This window comes from Zalophus californianus, chromosome 11 (genome assembly GCF_009762305.2).
Source record: "Zalophus californianus isolate mZalCal1 chromosome 11, mZalCal1.pri.v2, whole genome shotgun sequence".
Taxonomy (NCBI): Eukaryota; Metazoa; Chordata; class Mammalia; order Carnivora; family Otariidae; genus Zalophus; species Zalophus californianus.
The window spans coordinates 88,170,522-88,197,684 of record NC_045605.1 but is presented as its reverse complement, the minus strand read 5'-3'; the positions used below and the strand labels follow the sequence as shown (position 1 = coordinate 88,197,684).

The following is a 27,163-nucleotide window of genomic DNA, read 5'->3' as shown; positions in this document are numbered from 1 at the left end:
AGGCCAGGCAACAGGAGGCACTCTGTGAATAGTTTGTGGGAATGAGTATCAAGAAGAGTTAGGAAAGTAATAGGGTGCTGGGGAAGGGGGGGATACGGGGAACTGTCCACAGATGGGACAGACAGATGTCCCCTGCATAATCAAGCAGCAGCTCCAAAAACTTGCAAAGCAGACTTGCAGAGGGGCAGTAAGCCCCACACGGGGTCCACTGCCTCAGGTGTCCAGACTGGACGTCCCCACATGCCAAGGAGAGGGGGGGACAGATGGACAGACGGAGGCAGAAGCCAGGAGAGCCAAGAGAAGGGGGGGGGGCGTGTGCAAGCAATGAATGGGGGAGCTTAGAGAAATAGCTCTGAAGATTACCACAGGGGCTACGAGATCAGGAAGCAATTACGGTCTCGAGAGGAGAATCGTTCCGACTTGCTTCTCAACGAGGGACAGTTCAGTTCAAGGAAAGGCAGCTTCCGTGATGCAAACTCTCAATCACGAAGAAGAAAACCCCACAGGTACAGAGAGATGGCGACAGCCGTCTCCCATCCTCCTGTTTCTTCCAGCGAACTCAGCATCTCTGCCTTTCCCAGCCCAGCTGGGCTCTCAAACCCTCAAATTAAAAGAGGAAAAAAGGCTCCCGCAATCCTGCCATTAATAGTACCTCCAGCAGCTTTATTCTAAGCAAAGCCAAATGAGTTCTTCTGCGGTGATGGTTCTTTCCTAGGGCCCGTCTAGCGCAGCTCTTGGCATCCCTTGGTGGCCAAAGCTTTGTAGTCAATACGGACCACCCAACAAATTGGAGGTTGCAACATTTTGGGTTGGATCCCCTAAACGCAGACTACTATTTTTTAAATATAGAAAGGTCTTTTCCATTCATACTTGGAAAATTATAATAACAACTAGTATTCTCCCATCTCATGCCCTCCACGATTTCTCTAGAAATGATCTTTGGCTGTTGAGTCACTTGGTTTTATCTTGCTGCATTCCCTTGGCTCTCCGGCATTCTTTGCGGTGTTTGAGAGGGTAGGGCAAGTGGCAATCACCATCCCTAATTCTTCCTTCCTGGGGCTAGATACTTATTCATTGGAAGCCTGGGCTCCAGCTCTCACCCACAGGCAGTGGCTGGTGAATTTAGGTTGGCTGGGGCATTGGGACTGGCCAGGGAAAGATACAAGTGCAACGGTCCTCAGGTCCTAGAAACAGAGGTGCTGATGGTCTCGGTCAGACACTTGCAGGGGTGCTGACTCGGACTCCAGTTCCAGCACTGCTGTGGAGACAGAGGTAATGAGGCCTGCCTTCCACCAAGTCCAGGAAATGAGCTTCTCGAAATATAAGCTGGGAGACGTCCTCTGAACCAAGCGCGGCTCTGCAACCCCAAAGAACAGGCAGAGTGGCAACCCCCCGCTCCCCCACTGCCGAGGATTCATTTTCGACTACCACCCCCTTCACACGCCACAGGCTTTCACTTCTCTCTCGGCCCTGGTGCTCTGGTCACTCTCCAGCACTTCGTGCCCCCTTGTTCCTATTTCTACCGCGACACTCGGTGCACAGCTGTGCCCTGCCTGAGTATGGCTTCCTGGGGGTTGCAGAAGTTTGCTAGGGCTGCTGTGTACAGAGCACCACACCCCAGATGGCTTAAGACAACAGAAATTTACTGACTCGCCGTTCTGGAGGCTGGATGGTGGCAGGGCTGGCTCCTTCCGAGGGCTGGAGGAAGGATCTGCTCTATGCCTCTCCCCTAACTGCGGCTGGCTTGCTGGCAATCTTTGGAACTCTTTGGCTCATAGACCTATCACCCTCAATTTCTGCCTTCATGTTCACGTGGCATGTCTGTGTCCAAATGTGTCCTTTTCTATAAGGGCATTAGTCAGACTGGATTAGAGGCCAACCTGACTCCAGGAGGACTTTATCTTAACTAATTACATCTGCAATGACCCTATTTCCAAATAAGTTCACATCCTTTGACACGGCGGGGGGCAGGGGTTAGAACTTCAACATATGAATTTGGGGGGCAGAACACAATTCAAGAGAGACCAAGGCCATTACTGTATCCTCTGTATGCAGCTCAAGCCCTGGCACATGGAGGCACCCCATGACCTGACCGCTGACAAAACGCCAGTATGGATTGCTTGTTGGCTCTCTCTTGCTCGCTCTCTCTCTGTCCCGCCCTCCTTCAATCTCTCTCTCTCTTTCACACACACACAAACACACACACACACACACACACACACACACACACACACACTTCTACAGAAGAAACAGGACAAAGCTGTCACTGTTAGCTTCTGGAGAGGTGCCAAACCTCACGACCAGCTTTCCAAATTCTCCTTGAACGTTATCACCAGGATACAGCAGGCAAGATAAAGAAACTACAACCCAATTGCCAAAATACTCAATTAACTATCTTGGCATTGGTGGCTTCTTTAGAACTGCTTAACTCTCCAGCATTTCTCATGGAGTGGGAAGGTGGACAGGCGTCATTAGTCTTTCCTACTGAAAAGAAAACCTGAGTACAAAAAGAGGGGAAACGCATCAGCCTTCATACGCAGCCTTCCCCTCGAGCTCACAGGACTGAGGGCCGGGTGTGCATGGACCACCTGGAGCTCCTGGTCCCAGGTGAGTAATAACCAGATGGTAGTGTCACAGGTGGCATGAAGAATGTTCATTTGTTGCCATCCTGGCTTCACCATTTACACGCTACGCGGACACAGCAGAACCACGAACAACCTGTGTGCTCCTCGAGCTCTTCATCTAGAAATGGGGGTCATTTTCTGGGAGAGGACCTTCTCTCATGAGAATTTTGTGGGACTGGATAGGAACATACAGGTACGATGCTCAAACTGGCGCCTGCCATTTACTCAGTGCACAGAGTGATGGCTACCCATGTATGTAAGCATCTCCTTTGTGCCTCACCTCCTTTCCCAGGCCCGACCTTCTCACCATCACCTGAGTCTCCAGAAGCTCTCTCTGTGATGACAGCAATCAGAACTGGGACCCACTTAAGAGGTATTCATTTTATCAGTTATTCATTATTAAACAAATTACTCCAAAATGTATAGGCTTAAAAAAACCAAACATGTATTATCTGCCAGTTTCCGTGGGTCCAAATCCCAGGAGTGGATTAGCTCTGCCTCAAGACCTCTTACAAGGTTACAGTCAAGGTGTGTGTCTGGGCCACAGACAGCTCAAGCCTGGGCTAGTGGAGGAGTCACTTCCAAGCTCCATCAGGCGGCCCCTGGCAGGTCTCAGGTACTCGCTGGCTTTGGACCAGAGCCCTACCCAGTTCCTTGCCATGGGAGCCCCTCCATGAGGCAGCTCGCAAGACGGCAGCTGGCTTCCATCCGCATAAGGAGAGAGCAAGCAAAACAGATGCCAAAGTCTTTTCTAACCTAACCTTGGAAGTGGCAATCAACTGTGCTGCACTTTCTTTACTCAAACTGAGTCGCCATCTCTACACCCATGTTCACAGGAGCCAAAAGGTGGAAGCAACTCAAATGTCCATCAGCGGGTGAATGAATAAACAAAATGTGGTACAGACATACGATGGGAGTATTATTCAGCCTTAATTCAAAAGAAAGGAAAGCCTGACACACGCTATAGCATGCATTAACCTTGAGGACATTCCTCTAAGTGAACTGAGCCAGTCACAAAATGACAAATACTGTACGAATCCACTTATATGCGTTGTCATAGAGTCAAACTCATAGAAACAGAAAGTTGAATGGTGGTTGTCAGGGGTTGGAGTGGAGGACAGGGAGCTGTTTAATGGGGACAGAGTTTCAATTTTGCAAGATGAGAAAGTTCTGGAGATGGGTTGCACAACAATGTGAATATACTTAACACCATGGAACTACACACTTATAATGGTTAAGGTGGTAAATTTACATTATGTGTATTTTTCCACAATTAAAAAAAAAAAAAACCATGCCAGTCGTAAGGTCTTGATCACATTCAAAGGATGGGATTATACCAGGGTGTGAACTTCACCCAGGGGGTAAGGATCACTGCAGGATGCCTACCCCATTCGGTCATTTATCCAAAGTTGAAAAGAATCAATCTGTTTAATTAGGATTGAATCCAACATATTTGAAGCTACCTGAGTGCTGGCCACACCCTACATCTACCTGGCAGTACCTGCTGACTCCCAGATGTGCTCCTAAGAAACAGAAAAGCCACATGCAAGCCTGCTTTTGGAATTACCTGGTAAATAGGCTGTGTTTCCAATCAATGAATCCCCAATTAAAAACCCATTGCACCACAGTGTTCTTTGGTCTCTATTGCATCCCAAATGGAACAGAAAGGTATGGTAATGAATGGTTGCACTTTCACGGTCCACTCCTACTTCCAAGTCCTGACAGTCTGTTGTTAGTTTTAAAGGCCAAGGGCAAAGAAGGGGACTAAATTGGGATGAGCAAGAAGGGGAGGAGAGGCGCACACAGCTGGTGTCTTTAAAGTGGAGACACTGCTTTTTCATACCCTCATCAAGTCAGAAGAAAAGTATTTCAAGCACCCTATTTCCTGTCTTTGGGCCAGTTCTCTCTACTCCATCCAAATAAACATTATAAAATCTAATTTTCTTTTCCCACATCAATCGAAAGCAAAGATGCATTTTTCAAGGGCTGGGAGCCCAGCAGAAGCAGATAGGATATTTTCTGACTAAATGAGCTCATGTGCCGAAGGTGCTCAGCACAGTGTTTGGTGCATAGTAAGACTCGATCAATGTTCGCTGTTAATAGGATGACAATGGGCCAAACCCTGTGCTGTATAAGACCATATTTTGTCTAGTCAAGATGCTCTGAAATTCTTCAGGAAGACACTGCATGAAGCTCTCAGTCTCTCAAAAGCCCAGTACGAGTCAGGTTTGCCCCCAGCACTGTACAATGGTATTCCTTTGTTCAAGCACCAAAATTAGGAACCAGTTCACATTTAGAAGCTACATGATAGAGAAAAGCATAGCCTTTGGTACTAGAATCACACGGAGTGCAGGAGGATGCTCACATCCTAGGAGGAATGAAGCACTGCAGACTGACCAAGGGGCCAGGAGGTCCAGATTCTCATCTCATGCTCACTGTGGGGCATATTCCCATTGAGGGAATGACAGAATCATCTACTCTATTTAAACAACAGCAAAATACTTATTAATAGATTGTGTATACCTGAACTTGCAAAGCTTAAACACATATACACTGTAATACGACATAAGGTACAAATTAATAAACACAGCTGCCTGGGGCTCCTAGGTGGCTCAGTCGGTTAAGCGCCTGATTCTTGATTTCAGCTCAGGTCATGATCTCAGAGTCATGAGATCCAGCCCCACGTCAGGCTCTGCACTGAGTGTGGAGTCAGCTTGAGATTCTCTCTCCCTCTCCCTCTGCCCCTCCCCCCTGCTCACGCTCGCATGCTCACTTGCTCTCCCTCTCTCTTTCTCAAAAAGTATATAAACACAGTTTCATAACATAATACCCTACAAAGACACCTTTTCTAGTATACAGCACTTATTGAATCCACTCTGTGCTGGGCCCCGTGCTACTAGGTAGGATCTGCGGGATTCGAGGGGGGAAAAGGCACGCTTCCTGTTCTTTGGTAACTAGCAACAGTGCCTCTCCACAACGGGCACCCTTGCTCGGAGGCTGTCTTACTAAAAGGCACCAGACAGCTGTCACCCACATGCTGACGGGACTCGTTTTCTGAGAGCTCACTTTCCACAGGGGTGTCATTTGGGTACCAAAGGCACAAAGCTGAGATTCTAAGGGAAGCTTCAAATTATGTATTTGCCAAGAGCTGGGCTTCATGTGCATGTGTCCACCTCTGACTTACTCTACACCTCGTGTTTATAATACGAGAATACAATGCAGAGAGAGACAGAAAGGAGCTGGACTTAGAAATACAAACTTCAACTAGCCATCAGAGAGATGGTTCTTAAGGGCGAGCAAAAAATCTGCTTCAGCAAAATGCAGGGACAAGCATGTGGAGGGTCGGGGGACGCTGCCAAAACCAAGTTTTAGACTTAGGGGTCGTTTTGCTGAACATCTCACGGCACCACTGGTGAGTCTAAGATACATGAACACATAGTAAACTGTATAGGAAACAGTATTTACAGAACATGTTCCTCCATCCCTCCTATCTATGCTCATACTTCCTCGACTTAGTGACTGTTCTTCCCTACTTGATACCCATCACGGCTGATGGCAGGTGCCATAGGACAGACTGGCATATGTTTTGGTTTATAAAAATTTGACTTTGTGTGAAGGCTAGAAACACCTTACTGTTCGATCAGCAGTTTAGAAATTCCCAGGCAAGGGGTGCCTGGGTGGCTCAGTTGCTTGAGGGTCTGACTCTTGGTTTCAGCTCAGGACATGACCTCAGGGTGGTGAGATCGAGCCCTGCATCAGACTTTGCCCTGAGCATGGAGCCTGCTTGGGACTCCCTCTCTCCTTCTCCTTCTGCCCCTCCCCACTTGTGAATTCTCATCTCTCTCTTAAAAAAAAGAAAGCAGTGCCTGGGTGGCTCAGTCAGTTAAGCATCTGACTCTTGATTTTGGCTCAGGTCATTATCTCAGCGTTGTGAGATCAGGCCCTGCATTGGGTTCCACACTGAATGTGGAGCCTGCTTGAGATTCTCTCTCACCCACCCTCTACCCCCACGCCTGCTCACTTGTGCATGCTCTCTCTCTAAAAAAGCAAAAAAAAAAAGAGAGAGAGAGAGAGAGAGAAGAAAAGAAATTCCCAGGCAAATGACAAGATTACAAACCTCTCTAAAGTTAGTATAAAACAGTGGTTCTCAGAATTACTGTGTATTTGAACCACTTGGAGGACTTGTTAAAACACAGACTGCTGGGTTCACTTCCTGGGTTGATTCTGTTCGTCTGGGATGCAGCCTGAGCTCTGTGTTTCCAAAGAGTTCCTACATGATGCTGGTGATACTGGTCTCGGGATTATACTTTCAGAATCACTAGTAAAAGGAAAACTCAAGGAGAGGATTTTCCAGACGAGGACAATCAGAAGTTAATTCTACCCAAGATTCACCTCCCAGAGCTGTTCCCTGCACAAGTTTTGGCAAAATCTATGTTGATAAACATTTTGTCTTTTCTTGTCTATGGACCTCAGGCATACAGACTTGGACTGGTCATAATCTTTGATGTGTGACCTACCCTCACCAGTGGCCTACGTTAAGACCCATTCATTCATTCATTCATTCATTCATTTTTAATAACATAATAAACATCAGCCAAAATAAATGCTAGGACTTTGAAAAGGACCTACTTGTAACTTCACTGAGCTTATTCCATCCATCCTGCCTCCCAACATACGAGCTAAACAGTTAGCCCACTTCCTCTTGCTTTTCTGGTTTATGATTTTATTCAGTCTATAAACAGTGGTACACACAGCAGAACACTGAATAACAGTCCAAACAAATGAACTCTACCAACAAACAACAATGTGGGTCAATCACAGCAATAGGATATTAAGTGAAAAGAGTAGTGACTGCATACAGATCATACCAGTTTACAACATTAGAAATATATACTTTTTATGATGACTTAATATGGATGTACTTTTTTTATATATATTTTTTAATCACTGAAAAAATACCTGTTTACCAGAAAAAGAGTCAATGAGTAAAGAAAAGTGCCCGGGCACTTTTAACAGAGGAGGGTACGACCCCGCTGTATCCTTCTGGACTCCCTAAAAAGCTCACCTTCCCATCCCCCCAACTGTATTCCTTCAGATTCCATAAAATTGCTCTGAGATCAAGAGCCCTGATAGGATCAGGCAATTCACACAAGAGGGAAGAAAGTAGTAAACATACACACGGGGGAAAATGTTGACTCTGCTCATAATCAGAGAAATGCAAATTAAAGCATTTGGGAAGCTATCATTCTATGACTACTAAATTAGCAAAAATGGAAAAAACAGAACAGCAGTGAATGCCCAGGATATGCAGGTGAAACTGACAGGCAAAGACAATGCTAGCACCCGTGTAAAGAAAAGAAAAAACTGTTTCCAACAGCTGCATGTGGAGGTGTAAGCCATGAACTGTGCGGATGTCCCACTGTGCAGAATTTATCCTGAAGAAGTAACGCAAGGGAAGGAAATAATCCAGGTGGGCCCCAACAATGCAACAATTTAGAAAACCACGGTAGAGCATCCTGACCATGTGCGACCCAGCCGGGGCGAAATACAGTTTTGAAGAGAAAACGTATTATGTGATACTTCACATGGGAGAAATACGAAATCCAAAATGGTAGGTGCGTTAGAGGTAAAAACAAGGGTACAGGGGCTGCAAAGTAAAGTGCAAACATTAACATGGCTGCTGTATCTGTAGGGGGTATAGGTGTTGCTTTTGGTGTTTCTGTGGTGTGGTGATGCAATTATTTTTTTAAAGCTTTGGAGGCTTCCTACCTTGAGAGCTTTCACAGCTCTCCTCGTCGCTGTTGTCTTGACAGTTATTTTGCCCATCGCAAATGAAGCTCTTGTCAATGCAGAGGCCATTCTTACAGTGGTAGCGGGCGGTGGAACAAAGCAGAGGGTTTGCCGCTGTGAAGGGAAAACAGAGCACGTCACCAGGGAGCCAGCAAGTCCCATGCAGAACTCCCAGAATCAGGAGTGTGTCCTGCTCAGGAAGCAGGGAGCTCACAGGAACCCCGAGAACCTTTTCCAGCCAGGAGTGTGTCCTGCTCAGGAAGCAGGGAGCTCACGGGAACTCCGAGAACCTTCTCCAGCCAGGAGTGTGTCCTGCTCAGGAAGCAGTGAGCTCACGGGAACCCCGAGAACTTTCTCCAGCCAGAAGCGTGTCCTGCTCAAGAAGCAGTGAGCTCACAGGAACCCTGAGAACCTTCTCCTGCCACGAGTGTGTCCTGCTCAAGAAGCAGTGAGCTCACGGGAACCCTGAGAACCTTCTCCTCCCGGGAGTGTGTCCTGCTCAGGAAGCAGTGAGCTAACGAGAACCCTGAGAACCTTCTCCAGCCAGAAGTCTGTCCTGCTCAAGAAGCAGTGAACTCACAGGAACCCCAAGAACTTTCTCTAGCCACAGTGTGTCCTGCTCAGGAAGCAGTGAGTTCACGGGAACCCCAAGAACCTTCTCCTGCCAGGAGTGTGTCCTGCTCAGGAAGCAGTGAGCTCATCACCTAAGATGGCTGACTCAAGGACCATCCTGGGAAACTGGCCAGCCAATGAGTGGGACAGGGTAAGATTTACCCTGCTGCATTCTAAAAGCTCCTTCGCCCAAGTCACCAGGCAGTGCTCTGTAACCATACCAATGTGGCCAGAAGGCAATGCCTCACTCCACATGGTTAACCTCTAGGTGCTTCTGAAGGGCCTGAGGCAAAACCTGAATCTCCTGGGAGAGTCACACGTGAAATGGTTGGTACCATAAGACACACAGAGAAGCAAAGCCAGAAGGAGGAGCTGAGTCAGGGAATCTGTGAACCTCTGCTACCCAGGGAGTGATGGGATGATCTGGTGGTCCAAGAGCTGTGTTGGATTCCTCTGGTTCTATAACTATGGACTGGCATCTTAATCCCTCAGGTATCTTTATGGCTCACCACAGTAAACTCAGTGGTCTCCAATTCTTTTCAATCAAAGAAGCCCATTAACCTACTTGGTCAGCCTGAGCAGCACCCCTGTGAGGGTCCTTGTTCTAGGCACTTCCAGAACCTCAAAAGAAATGATAGGTCTATGGTCACTCCCCTCAAGGAAGAGGGTGGCAACTGGCCAGTGGGAGGTCAACGCAAAGCTACTTAACAATACACAAGCAGATCTCCACAGAAGATCAGTATTTCCACAGCACAATTTAACTTGTTCCCCTGTTCCCTGCAGTGCAATTCAAATAAGGCTCATTCCAGAGCTCTATTTTCAATAAATGAAGTAGCAAAGTAGAAATCAGTGCAATCCCAGCTCTGCCGGTTATGAGCTGTGTAATCCTGAGCAAATCATTTCACCTCTTTGAGCCTTGGTGTCTTTGCCTGTAGATGGGACTGGCTATACAAGTTGTGGGGCCCAGTGCAAACTGAAAATGTAGGGTCAGCTGTTCAAAAATTAAAAATTCAAGAAGGGCCCCTTCCAAGCTGAGCTGGGCCCTGTATAACTATGCAGGTGACAGGCCCCATGAAGCCAGCCCTGCTTAGAGCATTAATTTGCCCATCAAATGAGATGACATGTGAGCAAACGTGCAGTGCAAAAGCTGACTCACAGCACATGCTCAGGGAGGGTTAGACATGCTCCCCTAGTTATGTCTGTCTCGGTCCCGTGAGCGTGGCCCTCCCAGCAAAGGCCATACTGGAGATGATGAGGAGGGGACATACTGGATGTTGGGGAACGAACTGAGCCCACACCTGTATTACACATGGTAGGAAGAGCACCAGATCGGGGTGCCAGGCCCAGCACGGGGATTGCAATGGTAACAGGGGCAAGTCAGCTGTGATGTCCCTTGGTGGACCTCAACTGCAAGATGGCATTTGTATTACATCTGAGCTATTGTTAAAATACACACAGATTAAGGCTGCGAGAGCTGAAGACTTCACAGGGCTTCATAAACCCCAAAGGACTGCAGAGGTTTTTGGTTTTTTTCTTTTTTAATATCTTTAACTATTTAACTCAGAAAGTTTGACCTGAAAGGTCAGAGGAGGCAGAGGAATGGAAGAAGCCAGTGCTCTCGGTTTTAAAAAAGATAATGGATCAGTGTAAAGTCACCCAAAAGTAGTCTGGCCTGAAAATATAAGTTTTAATTATTTCAATTGCTGTGGGCCAGAGGACAGTTCAACTTGATCAGAATGAAACCAAGGTCTGATTTCAGCCAAAACCAAAATGGGGAAGCTCAAACCACAAATCACGTTTGGTTTCTGTCCAAGGCAGCCCTCCAAACCCTTTGGCATCCCGTGGTGGTGGCCTTCAGCTTCCCTGGGACCTTGTGGGTCATGTGTTTGCAGCCAAAGTGTCAGGAGCAATCAGCTCACTCCGACAGACAGCCTCGGAAAGGCGCTCTAATTGCTCCAACATGGGGCGGCTGCACGAGTACGTGAACACCCTGGTGGGGGATCTGTGCTGAATCAACCTTGCTGACAGGGCTGGCATCTACTTACTTTTCTTCAGCCTCACACCCTTTCAACCCTACAAACTCACGCATGGAAAAGAAGTCATCTGTGTGCGCACATGCACATATGTTCACACGTATACATTACATATATGTGTGTGTGCATGGACGTGTATCGACAGATCACACACACATCAGATGAACTAATATTGACGATACCTTAAAACACAGTTCCAATAAAGAATCCAGACTGACTGAAAACCAAGTCACAGACTGGCTTTAATGCATATAACCAAGCGGACTAGTAGCCAGGTTATATAAAGATCTCTCACAACACAAGAGGAAAAAGACAAACAACTCAGCAGGAAAACGGGCAAAGGATGCGATCAGGCAACTGCCACAAGAGGAATGGCAAATGGTCCATAACAACCGGAAAAAATGTTGGCTGTCATCGGTGATGAAGCACCACTTTGATCACAGCACACTGGCCAAACTTAAGGTCTTAAAATACCAGGCTGTTGGCAAGGATGTGGAGGGAGAGAAGGTCTCGGAGACCACCAGTGCGAGTGCAAACTGCTAGATCGACCTCAGAGACCAATTTAGTAATATCCAATAAAAAGGTGCCCATGCTCTCCAGCCCAGCAATTTCACTTCCAGCTACACACTCCAGGGAGAATCCTGAAAACACAAAAATGTCTACTGAAGCACTGTTTGTAAAATAGAAAAATGAGAAATGACCCAAACGTTCACCCACAAGAGAATAGGTACAACGTGCTACATTGGTACAACAGAATTCTACAACAGCAGGTGGCTAACTTTTTCTATAAAGGGCCAGTTCATAAATACCTAAGGCTTTGCTAACCATTCTGCCTTTGTCTCTGTCAGGACTACTCCACTTCTGCCGTTGTAATGCAAAGCAGCCATAGAAAATCCATAAACAGAGGGCATGGCTGTGTCCCACTAAAACTTTACTTATAAAAACAGGTGGTAGGTCAAATTTGACCCAGGAGCCATAGTTTGCCAACCCCTGATAGACAGTAGTAAAAAGTCAATCAACCAAAAAAAAAAAAAAAAAAGCCCCCAAAGTCAAGATGGATAAATATCACAAATATGGTAGTGTGGGAGCAAAGTAAGTTCAGGACAGTAGATGCCTCTAGAGAGAGGGGAAAAGGAGAGAATCCGGGAAGGGGTATATACTGTGAACTTCTAATGATATCTGGTAACATTTTATTTTAAAAATCTAAAGCAAATAAGGCAAAATGGAAACATGGTTTTTTTTTAATTGAGGTAAAACTGGCATATAACATTAAATTAGTTTCAGGTGTACAAAATAATGATTTAAGATTTATATACATTGTAAAATGATCACCACAATAAGTCTAGTTGACATACATCAGCACACAGTTACAGATTTTTTTTCTTGTGATGAGAACTTTTAAGATCTACTCTCTCAGCAACTTTCAAGTATACAATACAGTATTATTAGGTATAGTCATAGTTATATCATTATTATAATACATTATTGATAATAAAATAGATTGTTAAATACGATATAGTTATAATAATATGACAATAGGCAATGTGATTTTTTTAAAAAGATTTATTTATTTATTTGTGAGAGAGAGCGAGTGAGCGGAGGGAGGGGCAGAGAGAGAGAGAGAGAGAATCTCCCGCAGTCCTGCAGAGCAGACTCCCTGCTGAGTGCAGAACCTGACATGGGGCTCGATCTTGCGACCCCGAGATCATGACCTGAGCAGAAATCAAGTCAGCCACTCAACCAACTGAGCCACCCAGGCACCCCGGTAATGTGATTTTTAAAACAGCATTTGTGGGGAGCACCTGGGTGGCTCAGTCAGTTAGGCATCTATCTGCCTTCAGCTCAGGTCATGATCCCAGGGTCCTGGGATCGAGCCCCACGTAGGGCTCCCTGTGGAGTAGGGAGCCTGCTTCTCCCTCTCCCTCTACTGTTCCTGCTGCTTGTGCTCTCTCGTTCTTGAGTCAAATAAATAAACACAACCTTTTAAAAAAACCAGGGTGTTGGGGCCACAGGTGTTCATTTAATTCTACTTTGCCTTTTCAGTACGTTTGAAAGATTGCACTAGAAATTTTGAAGTGTCTTGTCTGGCAGAAATGTTTCAGGGATCACTTGCTTTCCTTTTCCATTACTCTTCCCTCACAAAATGCCCTCTGGCCCACAAACACCTGTTTTTAGTATCTTCCACACTTAGATGGCCAAGTTGCTCACACAACACAGGCCCATGCTGGCACTCACCCACATCTGGCGTTCCTCCTTATCGACGGCCCCTCGTAAAACAGCATATCCTCACCACCACCCAACTGGAGGGCAGAGAAACAGAGGCAGAGGAGGCTACAGGAACATCCCCAAACCCAGCAGTGAGCAAGAGAAAAAGGAAATGTGCATGCCCTTCAAAGGGCCGTGAGCTTCCTCCTGGAGGGGCCCTCAAGGCTTCACCTCCCTCAGGATCTATTGATTCTCCACCTATATAAATTCCAACAAGGCTTGCGTTCGCATTGCCAAGGCCACAGCAAATTAGAAGGGAGAAGAGATGTTGCCTGCCTTTCGCAGATGAACCGCCGGCAAGAAATAAAAGCAGACAACTATGGCAGGAGACAGAAAAGCTATAAAAAGCTGCCTTAAGAATTCCAAAAGCAGAGAAGCCTAAGATAGTTTCAAAAGAGACCAGAAAGTTCCAAAAGGAGCCAAAAGCAACCCTGTATTACAGCCCTGTCTAAAAATTAACATTCCTAAGAAGGGCCCTGCTCTGTCGCCAATGAAGGTAAACACTGAATAAACTGGGATGCAACACATCACAGAGGGATCCCTGTCAACCATGGTCCTCCAAGGAATAAACACTTCCAGTTATTGGGCAAACTCACTTAACCAGAGGAGCAACTCCCCCCCCGCCCCGAAGTTTCACTATATTTTTTCCAGGGCCTCTGCACCTGTCGACCAGGCTCAGCCAAACTTCAGGGTGAGCGTGCATGGGACGATGGCGGACCAACCCTGGAGGCTCTGGGCGGACAGGGGTAGAGTCTTACAGGCTCCCATGGTCCCATGGAACCCTACCCGGGACCCTAAAGGAATAACTGCTCGATGGAGAGCTCATAAACCGAGCAGAAGATGCTTCCTACATTAGGATGTTATGTCTCAGTATTGTCTAGCAACATTTAATGCGCTCCAAATGTATGTTTTCTTTGTCCTTGGGAAGGTTTACCAGTCACCGAGAAATGTATTACTTTACTCAGTTAACTAGAAAGAGGAACACTATTTATCTCAACAAGGATGGAGAAAATTGTCTGTAGAGTCGATTTCAAAAGCTCAACAGCAGACTCCAAAGCTCCTCAGTTATTATTAGCACAACAAACACAGGGATCTGAGGATCTGTTTCCCAGCCCACAATACTCAGGAAAGAGATCTCGTCTCCCCCTGACAGCGGGGAGAGAGGAAGGAGTTAAGGTTAAGCTCCGTGGTTAATTCAACTGGCAGCATTTACTTCAACCACATCTGAAGGAGAAGGATCCAGGGCCCACTGCGGTTGCCCAAAAGCAACTGACCGGCTTCAAGACAGGAAATGAAGCAATCTGTCTCTAGCAGGATGTAGGAAATGTCGCCTTTAATCCATTTAAAGTCTGTGAAGCTGGCCCCTCTTCCACCTCAAAGGGTTCTTCATCAAACACATCAATGAGAAACTCCTCATCACCAGCTTCCTTGCTTCCCATCTGCTCCCCATCCCCTGGCAGTTACTGCTCACTTCCTCACTGAGCATCCCAACCTCATGGCCTCCAGGGAGAGCTTTGCTTTCCAGCTCCAATTTCCCTGGAAACCAGGCAGCTGGGGGAGATGGAGCTGCCCGGAGCCTTCCTCTGTGCCAGGATGGAGGGCCTCAAGCCCCTTTGCAAATCATCTGTCCCATTACCAAGCCCTACTCCCTTTGTGCGGGAAAATGCTTGTAGCCTCGACCTTCAAAGAGGCAGCCTGGGTGCAGCCAGCTGCGAGTTCTTGCCTTCCTTTCAGGGCCTGCTCCACACGGCCCTTCCCAGCAAGCCCACTGGGCCAGTGTGGCCACGTTCTGGAGCTAGCACCTCTTCTGAGTCTCTGCCGGCAGGGAAAGGCTCACCACTCCGGGCAAGATGCAGGAGGCTGAGTCCTCAATCCTGCTGAGTCTCTAAGGGCTCAGAGGATTTGAATTTTCAAAACCCTTCTCGAGTCCACTGGGTGCCAGCCAGTGGCAGAACTCTGATTCACTGCTGATGACAGCTTGTTTCCTCCTCCCTCTGAAGCCTTCCTGGACATGCCCACCTCCTGTCCAACACCCACAGCTGCCTTTTATCCAAGTCCACTGCTTCAACCACCGCCTTCCCGTGGATGGCTTCCCAGACCTTTCCCCTTGCAATAAACATCACTCCCCTGACGCCCTGTGGACACTGTGGCCTGAATACCCCCTCACCTCACACCCTGCATGTCTGAAATGGACAGCCTCCCCTCTCTTGCTCTTCTTGTGACTCCATTCCTATTAAAGGGACCACCATGTCCCAGCTCTTCAGGATCCAACCACGTTTGACCTTTTCCCTCTCCTCACCCTGCACCTGGCTCAGGTTCACCTGCTCCTCATTGGGTATAAAATACAATCTCCAGGGGCACTTGGGTGGCTCAGTCGGTTAAGCATCTGCCTTCAGCTCAGATCATGATCCCGGGGTCCTGGGATAGAGACCCACATCGGGCTCCCTGCTCAGCAAGGAGTCTGCTTCTCCCTCTCCCCTTCCTTCCTGCTTGTGTGCATTCACTCTCTCTCTCAAGTAAATAAATAAAATCTTTTAAAAAGAGGTGGGGAGTAATAATATTACCAACCTAAAATGAAATTGTACATGCAAAGGATACAGAAATGTGCCGTATGTACAGTGAGTGCTCAGCAATCATCCACCAGGTGGCTTCTATACCCTGCAGTTTGCATACCCCCCAGCCTCTGCCTGGGCCCTCAGCCTGAAAATCCCCCATGGAACTGTAACGCCAATTTCTAGTGGTACCCACCCACCTAGGTCCATCTCCTTCAACAGCTCCCTCTGATGAGCCCAGAAGGATATCATCTCCCCCATCACTGGATCCCACAGCACTCCCAACAGCCAACCCCGTATTATAATTATTTGGGTGTGAGTATTTTTGTCTCCCTTGCTTGAGTGTAATCTCAACAATGCCAGCGTCCTGTATGTGACCCTTCTCTATATCCTTTGCAGTATCTTGCACAGGCCTGGCATAGAAACTGTGGAGAGAAGATGAGAATCTGAAAGGTAGGAGCTGGGTTTAATGAACAATGTATAGCTTAAATATGCCCTCTGGGTATACCTCTGAGACCGCAGAAGAGGATCAAGACATCCACATGTTAGGAATACATCCTGGCTGCCTGTCTTCCTGCTTTAACCCTTTGTCCGATTAGCTGCTTGGCCCACGCATTCAAGAGAAATTAACTATTGACTCTTCCTTTTAAATAAAGCACTCTACCAGGCACAAGGGATAAAAGAAAACCCAGTCTGTATTCTTAAAGAGCTTACATTCTAATGGGGAGACAGGGCAGGTCAATATGCATTGAAGATAAAGCACGAGAAGTGCAGTTTAGTCCACATATATTTATTGCATGCTAAGGCTTGAGACAGACTGCACACTTGGCCCTGGGAATACAGCTGTGAACCTGACAACAATACCATCTCAGGAGGTCACAGAGTGGCAGGGAAGACAGAATAAACACAAAGCAGTACTAAGGACAGTGAGGCAGCGGAAGGAGACGGGAGGAAAGGAGTTATTTCTTTATAGGGAGCTCAGGGCAGGCCTCTCTTTCCCGGTGGCATCTGTCTAGAGAAGGCCCAAGATGGTGTGTGAACACACACAGGAGAATGAGCCAGCCCAGCCCTGGCAAACCAGGGGTGTTTCCCTAAGGAAGCAGGTCATTTAAGCAGAAGGAAGGAGTCTTTAAGGAGACATTGATGAGGGGGCTTTGGAGCACTGGGTGGAAGGGTCCCCCCTACTGTAACCCCTCCTCTCCCCCAGCTCATCCAATGCAGGCCCGACTCTTTGAGGGCGCCACCGAGGAAATGCAGCATCTAATCTGGCTAACACGAATAGAGCTTTGGGAATAAGGCAGCACTGAGGGGCTCTGTGAACAAAGACCGCAGGTACACTGGCAAAACCAGGCAGCTGTTCAGGGGGACAGGCAAGAATTCGTCAGCAGTGGAAGAAACACAGTCTAGGACATGGTGGTTCTTCTGGGCACAGCTACACTGAAAGCAAGAGCAGGAGCTCCTTAGCCTGAATCAGTGGTCCATGGAGATCACCCAGGCCATCCTGCCATCTTGGTTCTGGGCAGAAGTCTCCATCCTCACCAAACGAGGCCCCAGGTCAGGGCTGTGTGGCCAGCCGAGCCCATGTCCCACGTCCAGCCAAGGACGTCTGAGCACAGGGGAGAAGAAGGTGCTGAACGCAACCACGGGAGGGAGGACAAAAAGCGAAGGGGTAAAATCTCAGCATGTGAGCCTCTAAGAGGAAATCCTGGTTCTTGCTTATCTTCACTCCTGAGCTGATGAATGCAAAAGGTGGGAAAATGTGTCCATAGAAACAAAGTTCTTTAAAAACAGGACTCTCCTGGGATGCCTGGGGGGCTCAGTCGGTTAGTGTCTGCCTTCGGCTCAGGTCATGATCCCACGGTCTTGGGATGGAGCCCCGAATCGGGCTCCCTGCTCAGCGGGGAACCTGCTTCTCCCTCTGCATCCCCCCACCCCCGCTCCTACTCTCTCGCTCGCTAGCTCACTCTCTCTCTCTTTCACAAATAAATAAATATAATCTAAAAAAAAACCTCTCCGGTTATTTACGAAAAGTCAAGACATAACCCAACAAAACCTCTCTTTTATCTTTATTTCTTTTTACTATTTTATTACAGAAAATTTCAAATATCTAAAAAGAGAGGCTGGCATAGTGAACCCCCATGTTCCGATCACCTGGCTTTAAAAATTATCAACTCGCTGACGATTTTATTTCACTTCTACCCCCATCCCTTACCCCTGTGATTTCGTCTTTATATACTTCCTTATTATATTTATTATTATTATAAATATCTAATATGGTATTAAATATTATATATGTACATGTACATACATATCTTTATCTATAAGGACTTTTTAAAAATAATAAACAGAGTATCAGGGCACCAGGTGGCTCTGTTGGTTAATCATCTGACTCTTGGTTTGGCAGCTCAGGTCATGATCTCGGGGTCCTGGGACTGAGCCCTTCATCAGGCTCTGCGCTCATTGTGGAGTCTGCTTGAGATTCTCTCCCTCCACCCATCTCTCTGTGCATGCACACACATTTCCCCCCACTTGTCTCTCATAAAAAAAAAAATAATTCTCACACTTTAGGAAACTAACAATGATGCCTTAACATCATCAAATATACAACCACAATTCACATTTTCCCAATTAATTCAATTTGTGTGTGTGTGTGTGTGTGAGTGTGTGTGTGTGTGTTTTAACAGTTGGTTTGCTGGAGTCGGGATTGAAAGAAAATTGGTACGTGGCATTCGACTGATTGGTCTCTCAGTCCCCCTCAGTCTGTAGGTTCCCTCTTCCTGTAATTTTTCTTAGAATGTATTAATGGATGAAATGGGAATCCTGCAAAATCTCCCACATTCTGGATCTGGCAGTCTGTCCCCCAGGGGGCCGCCAACATGTTCCCTGTCCCTGAATTTCCCATGACTTAATGGATGGTGTTACAGAGTGCATGTTGTGTCCTCCAGAGTTCATATGCTGAAACCCTAACCCCTAATAAATGGGATGGTCTTGGGGAGGGGAGGGCTTTGGGAGGAGCCTGGGGTAAGATGAGGTCATGAAGGTGGTGCTCTCCTGATGGGATCAGGGCCCTTATTGAGATGAGCAGCCAAGGGACTTCCCTGTGTGTGTGTGAGCACCAAGGAAGGCCAAATGAGGACATCAACAGGAAGAGGGCCCACACCAAGAACCCAGCCATGATGGTACTCTGCATGTGGGTCTTCCAGGACTAAGAGAAGTAAGTTTCTGTTTAAGTCACCTAATCCGTGGCCTTCTGTTATGGCAGCCAGAACTGACTAGGGAAGATTTAGAGGCTCAATCAGATTCAGGTTGGAAGTAGAGGCAGAAACACCTCACAGTGATGATGTGTGTTCCTGCTAGCTCACATCCAAAGGCAAACAACATCTGGCTGTCTCTTTTCTTGTGAGGCTCAGACTGACTTGTGAGAGGTTCCAGTTCTGGGTCAGATGCACTCATGACACCCACCCTGGCTCTCTCCCTGAACGCAGCTGGAATAAAAACCTAGCCACATACTTGGACAAATACAACGGTTCTTTTAGATTCTACGAAGTAAACCAGAGCAGCCCAACTGAGGAAGAAGACCAAAACTCGAATTATTGCTGAAGTGGTGGTAGGTTTACTATTCCCTCCCTCCCCAATCAGAGTCCCAGGAAACTGGAAAGGATCAGAGAGATCGTGGAGCGGGAGTCCATGAAGTTATTTATGAACTTCTAGGCAGATCCCCAGGTGGCATGTGCGTGGATCTGGTCCTAATCAGCACACCCAAGACTTTGAGAACCAAACTCACAGACCACTGCCCAGGTCTCAGACTGACCAGAGTAGGTGCAGAGGTACCACGGATCCAAACAGCACTACAAAAACAACCACAGCCCACCGAGGGGCTGTTAGGAATTCGGGGCCTGACCCAACGGGGTCATCTGCTTACTAAAACAAAAACATTAACATTCTCTGTAGGATTGAAACAAAACCCAGAGTGTCATACATCATCATCAAAATATCCAGAATATAATCCAAAATTACTTGCCTTGCAAAAAATCAGGAAAATCTCCATTCTCACGGGAATAGATAATCAACAGACACCAATGCCAGAATAAGACAGATGTTGGAATTATGTGACAAAGGCGTTAAAGCAGCTATTCCAGAAAGACTCCAACAAGCCAGCAATCACACAAACTTTTGACACGAATGGAAAATAGGAGGTCTCAGCAAAGAACCCATAAGATATAAAGAACCAAAAGGAAACTTTAGAACTAAGAAATACAGTAACTGAAATTTAAAAAACAAAAAACAAACAAACAAAAAAAAGACCACCCTGTATGGGCTCAAAGCAAATTGGAGAGGACAGGAAAAAAAGTAAACCTGACAAAAGGCTAATAGGAATTATCCAACCTGAACACTGAAAGGAAAAAATTGATTAAAAACTGAACAGAGCCTCAGGAACCTGGGGCACAATCACAAAAGATCCAAAGTTGTTATCCGAATCCCATAAGGACACAGAGTGCTTGAAAACAATCTGAAGAAAGAACAGCTGAAAAGGTCCTAAGTACAGCAAAAGATGAAAACTTACAGATTCAAAGAGAATACAGACACAGAATAAACTCAAAGAAATCCCCACAGCCAGACAGGTTATACTCTAACTGCTGAGAGCTAGACTGGGAGAAAAAAAAAAAATCTTCAAAGCAGCCAGAAAAATGATACATTTTCTATGGGGAAACCATTTGCATGGCTGCAAATTTCTCATAGGAAACCACAGAAGCCAGAAGAAGGGCATGGCATTTTTAAAGCGTTTTAAAAAAGAGCTATCAACCCAGAATTCTATATGCAGTAAAAATATCCTTCAGGAATGAAGGTGAAATCGTGACACTATCGGATGAAGGGAGACTAAGGGGATGTGTCACCACCAGACCGGCTTCAAAAGAGTGGCTAAAAGAAAGGCTTCAGTGGGAAACGAAATGATACCAGAAGGAGACTTGGAACCTCAAGAACGAAGGAGGAGCAACCAAATGGCAAGTCTCTGGGTAAAGAGAATAACAGACTGTTCTTCTCCGCTGGAGTTCTTTAAAATGCATTTGAGACTTGAAAGCAAAACTGAAAATATTGCCTTTTTGGGTTCTGAATGTATGGAGACATACTATCTCAGATGACCAGAACGTAAAGAGATCGAGTGACAGGGTTTCTACATTCTACTTGAAGTGGTAGAGTGTTAATCCAGAGCTGTCAGTGAACAGATGGATGGCTGGTCCCAGGCATGGTCAGCCCCATCCATACCTTATAAAGCTCCCCATCAATTTTTCATCTAATGCTTTCAGGAGCCACAGATGATCCGTTTCTTCACCAGGGTTACAGAACGGATACTCAAATCCTCTTATTCTTTGATGTTAGTTGGTATTCTTCAATTAAAAAAAAAAAAACCCTTTCCTATCTGTTGGCTATTTAATTACTCACAAGTACAAAACATCTAGAAAAAGGAGGATAAATGCTGGATTCTCTCCTTTTATTTACCAGTTTCAAAATAGTGAATTAGAACCCGTTATTTTTAGATGTTAGATACGCCAGAGGGAAATGCTGGCTTAATCCCCAATGACTGAATTTGGAATGGATATAATTAAGTCATTTAGACAATTAAAGACCAATATCCAAACATTTAAATCATACAGGGTCTTTAATATGGCAGAGAATATGCAGAATGGCACAATCATTTAGAACGTGTGTACTAGAATGTATCACACTTGCTTTTTATTGCCATTGAATTATTCTCTAGTATGTACAATGAATATATATATATATATACATATATATAATTCCCCCCTTAGATTATAAGATCCCCATGGACAGCAGGAAGCTAAGATCAAGCTGATACACACTTACTAAAGGACTTAGTGAAATATATAAAACAAGTACATCCTTGGACATCCTAAGCCAAAGGCGAAATGCTAGTAAATAGGGTCTCCCCCTTCATCACTCACAGCTTCGTTTTAAGTCACTAGGGGTTTTCAAAATCAATTACCCCTTGCCAGCCACCACACTGAACGCTTTTCAGGTACTACCTCATCTAATTGCCACAACAACCCAGGAAGCAGGCTCTTGGCGTCCCCAATTCATGAGACGAGGACACCACTCCGCAAGGAGATTATAAAGCACAGCCAACCCAGCTTAATCAGGGCAGAACACAAACCTGGGGCCAGGCTTTTCAGCTCCAGAGTCATTCTGCTCAATCAGGCTGCTACCTAGTGAGTGCCTGCCTCCTCCTGCTAAGGTGGGTTTCTGCTACTCTACTCTCCATTCAGCAATCTAGCCATATCTCTGCCATCTGGGACCCAGAAGATGAAATGAGGCAAAAGGAGAAGGCACACGGGAGAGTTATACACTATACTCCTCATGTCCCCACTGCATGGGCACAGCGACAACTATTCCCTGCAAAGGCATAAATAACAGGGGACCTGGTCCCCCTCCTCTTCAGAGGCTTATACCAGAACCAACAGGGTAAGGGAAAGTCAGTTTCTCAAAGCCATCACTGAAGTCATTACAACATGTTTTGAAAAAAAATTAATAACATAAATAACAATTATATGAATAACGACAACAATCCTAATGAACAACATATATGTGTGTATACACGTATACATACATGCATACATACACAGAGGGAGAGAGGGAGGCAGGCAGAGAGACAGAGAAAGGCGTGGCACAAAAAAGCCCACAATCTGAACCAGGTGTCATTCTGGGCCGTTTCATTTTCCTCTTTATGCTTTTTTATATTTTGCAAGTTCCAAAGCCGTTTGCTGGGAGAGCTGATCCGGCACAAAAGGTCCCGGGGAAGAGAAGCCAGAAGGTCACTGACACTGCTGTGCGTGAAGTGGTTTTGGACACAGAGATGCTGGCCAGGGAGGGACTGTGTGTCTCCGGGCCATGGAGTGGGAGCTCCACACCAAGACTGATAAGAGGGGAGGGGGCGTGTGTCTGTCTGTGTAGTGCCTTGGAATATTATACAACAAGGAAAAGGAATCGGGGCAGTCACAAGACAAGGAGATCTTTAGCTTTCTATACTATATGGGCATTTTTTTCAAAAATATTTTCTTCTGATATATATAAAAATCTTTTTAAACATCTTTTTAAACATCTTTCAACATCTTTTTAAAAATCTTTCAAAGTGGGAAGGAAAACCAGCACATCACCCCAGGCTGTTGAGTGGGACAGTCCATCAGAGGAGGGGGCGAAGGAGCAGAGAAACGACTCTGCCCCTCGTGACCTGTGTGACCCTGGCTGAGCTCCCTGACGTCCCGACGCTTCAGATGCCTTATCTGTTGATGAGGACCACACACCTGCACCTGCAAAGCTACTGTCAGAGCAGAAAACAAAGTATGGCCCAGGCCCAGAGCACTTTGTAGAGTCCCCGCGAAATGGGAGCTGAGCGCTTACATGTTTGCACAAGGAAGAAGTGAAGAGCAGGATGCGGGTAAGGAGAGAAGACACCCGAGCCCACGGGAGTGAGGAGCACAGGGAGGAGAGGGGCGGCGCCTGAGGCACCGGGCCCAGAGGAATGAACAAGGGAGGGTGGCCGGGTGCTCCTGGTACTTACTGCAGTTCTCTTCGTCGCTGCCGTCAGGACAGTCCTCAAACCCATTGCACTGGAAGCGGCCAATGATGCAGTGGATGCCACTGGCGCAAGGGAAGAACGTCGGGCCGCATTTGGACTTAGCCTTGGCTATAGGAGGCAAAACAGGACAAAGAGAAGGTCATGAGGAGCTTACATTTTCTGACCCCTGGCATACCCATCCCACCAACTGAGCATGCAAAGGGGTCCCTTCACATTTCCCTTTTAGTCCCCAAAGATCTCTTACCACCCACCACCCACTGTCAATGCCCAGCCAAACTGGGAGCCTGCACGCAGCATCCTCGAGGAAGGCGGTGGCTAATCCTGCTGTGTTTACACGGCCCCTGCACAAAGCAGGGCTCAGCCAGAATGTGCTGCAAGAAGGAACGAACAGGTGAGCAGATGGGTGATGGATGCAACCTACTCTGAAGGTGCTAAGGAACCATTCACAATTCATTCTCTGACTGTCAAATTGTCTGCATTTAGTAAGTGTTTCCCATTCTAGGTAGCATGGCCAGAGCTTTCCGTGGATGCTCTCATTCAATCCACCCAGCAACCACCCAGTGGCAAGGTGTGCAAAAAATAACACCACTGGCCTGAGACGGCTACCCTGCAAAGAGGCTTGCTTGCTTGCAAGGTTGGCCCTCGCGTGGCTGACTTCCGGGAACTTAGATTTCGGGAAGGTTCGCACCATTCTCTCCTAAAAACGGCTCCCTGTGCCTAAACTGTTTATGCGAACGGTGCAGTTTATGCTGAACACCTGCTTTTCTTCTGGGAGTTTGGGATTGTGGTAGATGCTGGGCAGACAGTGCCTGTGTAACCAGCCCCCAGTAAGAACCCTGGGCACTGAGTCTGTAACGAGCTTCCCCAGGAGAAAATATTTCTCACACACCGTCACAACTTGCTGCTGGGGAATTAAGTGCATCCTGTACCGCTTCACTGGGAGAGGACTCTTGAAGTTTGATCCTGGTTTCCTCTGGCCTTCACTCCATTTGTCTTTTCCCTTTGCTGATTTTGTTTTGTGTCCTTCCGCTATCATAAGTTGTATGACCAAATGCAGAGCTCATGGAATCCTCCCAGCAAATCACTGAGCCTGGGGGCAGTCTTGGGGACCGCTGACAAGGATGGGTGTGGTTCTTATCCCAATGTCAGAGGTATGCTTTGAGGGGTAAAGTGACTCACCCAAAGCCACACAGTTAGAAAATGAGACACTAGGGTGAGGCCCTTGGTGCTAGATTCCAGAAGCCAAGCCTCTCTGCCAGTCTGTCACTTCTCACAACAGAAGCCAGACTCCGGCTCAGAGAAATTCTTCTTCCACTCCTGCTGTACAAACAGTTTTAACAGAAGCTGCTGTAACTCGGGCTTGACTCAGTGTCCTGCTAACCAAATAGCCCTGCGAGGTAATGGGCTTTCCCGGGAATGGCGCCGGCTGCTCTAGCTTGTGATTACGAGGTATAAGATCAGATCTATTGCTGCATCCCAGGTAGCGGGCCCCGACTAGCATCCCTCTCATCTCCTGCCTTAGAGACAGGACCCATGGTCCTCAAGAAGGAAGGGCCATTTCTTGGGAACAAACAGGTAGTAAATTACCTTCATGTTCCTGTTATCAGGAACATGCCAACTTTGGCAAGCGTGATCCAAAATTAACAGCATTTTAAAGCCTGGGACGTGCCTAGGTTTTAAAGACTCCCAACACTTTGTTTCAACCTGGAACTTCTGTAATGGTGCTGGTGTGCTCTTCAAAAGCACAAACTTGGGAGACAGTGTCTGGGTTCAAATTGTAGCTCTACTTTTTATTAACTTGGGCAAGTTTCTAAATATTAGTGAGTCTCAGTTTCCGCACCAATAAATTGGAGGTAACATCTATCTCCCAGGGCTCTAGGAAGGACTCAATGAGATAATCTATACAAAATGCTTCTTAGCACAGACCAAGGTATACAGCAAATGCTCAATTAATGGTAATACTTATACTATTTATCATCGTCATCATCAGTTATAGAATTTTAAAAATTACTTCTTGGGCGCCTGGGTGGCTCAGTTGGTTAAGCGACTGCCTTCGGCTCAGGTCATGATCCTGGAGTCCCAGGATCGAGTCCCGCATCAGGCTCCCTGCTCGGCAGGGAGTCTGCTTCTCCCTCTGACCTTCCCCCCCCCCATGTACTCTCTCTATCTCTCAAATAAATAAATTTAAAAAATTAAAAAAAAATAAAAATAAAAATTACTTCTTGGGCTGCTAATTTTTTTTCCTGATCGCCAAAGTTAAAAAAGCTCATTATGGAAGATCTCTATGAAGTGATACGAAATGATCGCCAGGATATACTGTTAACTGGGGGGGGGGAAGCAAAGTGCAAAAGAGTATCTATAATATTTTAACCCTCTATATGAGCAAAAGAGAGGGATATAAGAAAATCTACATGGATTGGTTCATCTGAGCAGAAGAAACACAGGAAGGACAAACCAGAAACTAAAGAGCCTGGTTATATACAGGGGGTGGAAAAGGGGTGGAAAGAATGGAGAAATGAGATTGGAACGAGGCTGCCGGGATGAGTCTATATAGCTCTGACTCTTAGAACCCCAATATTTCACATACCCAAACAGTAAACAACTAAAATCATCCACACGATGTACATGTGCAGACACTCAAAATAAGATAGAAACAGCAAAAGTGAACGTGACTGGATTATAGACGAGTAAGCCCACCACACTGAAGGCTGTGGGGAAGAACAGAACCAGCCTAAGTAACTCGGGAAACTGTTATTTTGCCTGGATTCCATAAGACTAAGGAAAAAGAGAATTGTACACAAATAGGGCATTCTACTTTTATTTGTCACAGGGTTATGGATTAGCAGTTCTGAAACTACCTTTGTGTGTACTAGGACTGAACAAATAAGTAAATATACTGCAAATAATAACCGCGAGGTTTCTCACTCTCAGAAGAAGTAGTTAGAAATAAGGAAAGCGGAGAGGCTAACTGATCCCTGAGGCTTTGGACTAGAAGTAAAGGCATCAGTATGAAGTCAAGATTTGTAAAGATAGATAGATAGACAGGCAGAGAGACATACAGATAGATAAGAGAGAGAAAGAGACAAATATTTATAGAATTTTTCAAAAGATTTAATTTTTTGAGAGAGAGAGAAAATAGCTCGTGAGAGAGCACAAGCAGTGAGGAGAGGGAGAGGCAGACTCCATGCTGAGCAGGGCGTCTGATTCAGGTGGGGCTCACTCCCAGGACCCCAGGGATCATGACCTGAGCTGAAGGCAGACACTTAACCGACTGAGTCACCCAGGCGCCCCAAGAGAGAGAAATACTGACCTGGTGTGTGCATGGGTCAGCATACATACATGTATTTTCTAGTTCCGTCTGCTAAAAAATATGAGAAGCAATACACTCCAGTAGCAAATGAGCACACCCAGCACCAGATCTTGGTTTCTAAATACCACTGTCTGATAAAGGGAATCAGGGCTCCTTGGAGAAGTGGTTAATTCCAGGGGGAAATTCAAGATGAACCTGGAGTGTCTTGTGTTGCCAGAGAGGAAAGAAGTGCTCAAAATATGATGGAGGCATGGGAGGATACAAGAGTCAACCTGAAGGTTGACTCCAATGGCCAAAGCTACGACACTTGAGTGACAAAATAATGATAGTTTTGGACTATACCCCAGAGAATACAATAAAGATCTGCGAGTCCATCCGGCATC

At 46.4% G+C, this 27,163-nt stretch overlaps 1 protein-coding gene across 3 annotated transcripts in view; it reads right to left on the bottom strand.

The window, feature by feature from the left end:
* Positions 1-27,163, bottom strand: part of LDLRAD3 (low density lipoprotein receptor class A domain containing 3) — a 220,788-nt gene that overhangs the window by 91,437 nt on the left and 102,188 nt on the right. For all 3 annotated transcript variants that reach the window (XM_027580798.2, XM_027580799.2, XM_027580800.2), the window contains 2 exons: positions 23,453-23,578; positions 8,394-8,528 (listed from right to left, as the gene is read on the bottom strand). In XM_027580798.2, coding sequence (XP_027436599.1) covers positions 8,394-8,528; positions 23,453-23,578 — 261 coding nt within the window. The remainder of the gene's footprint in view (positions 1-8,393; positions 8,529-23,452; positions 23,579-27,163) is intronic.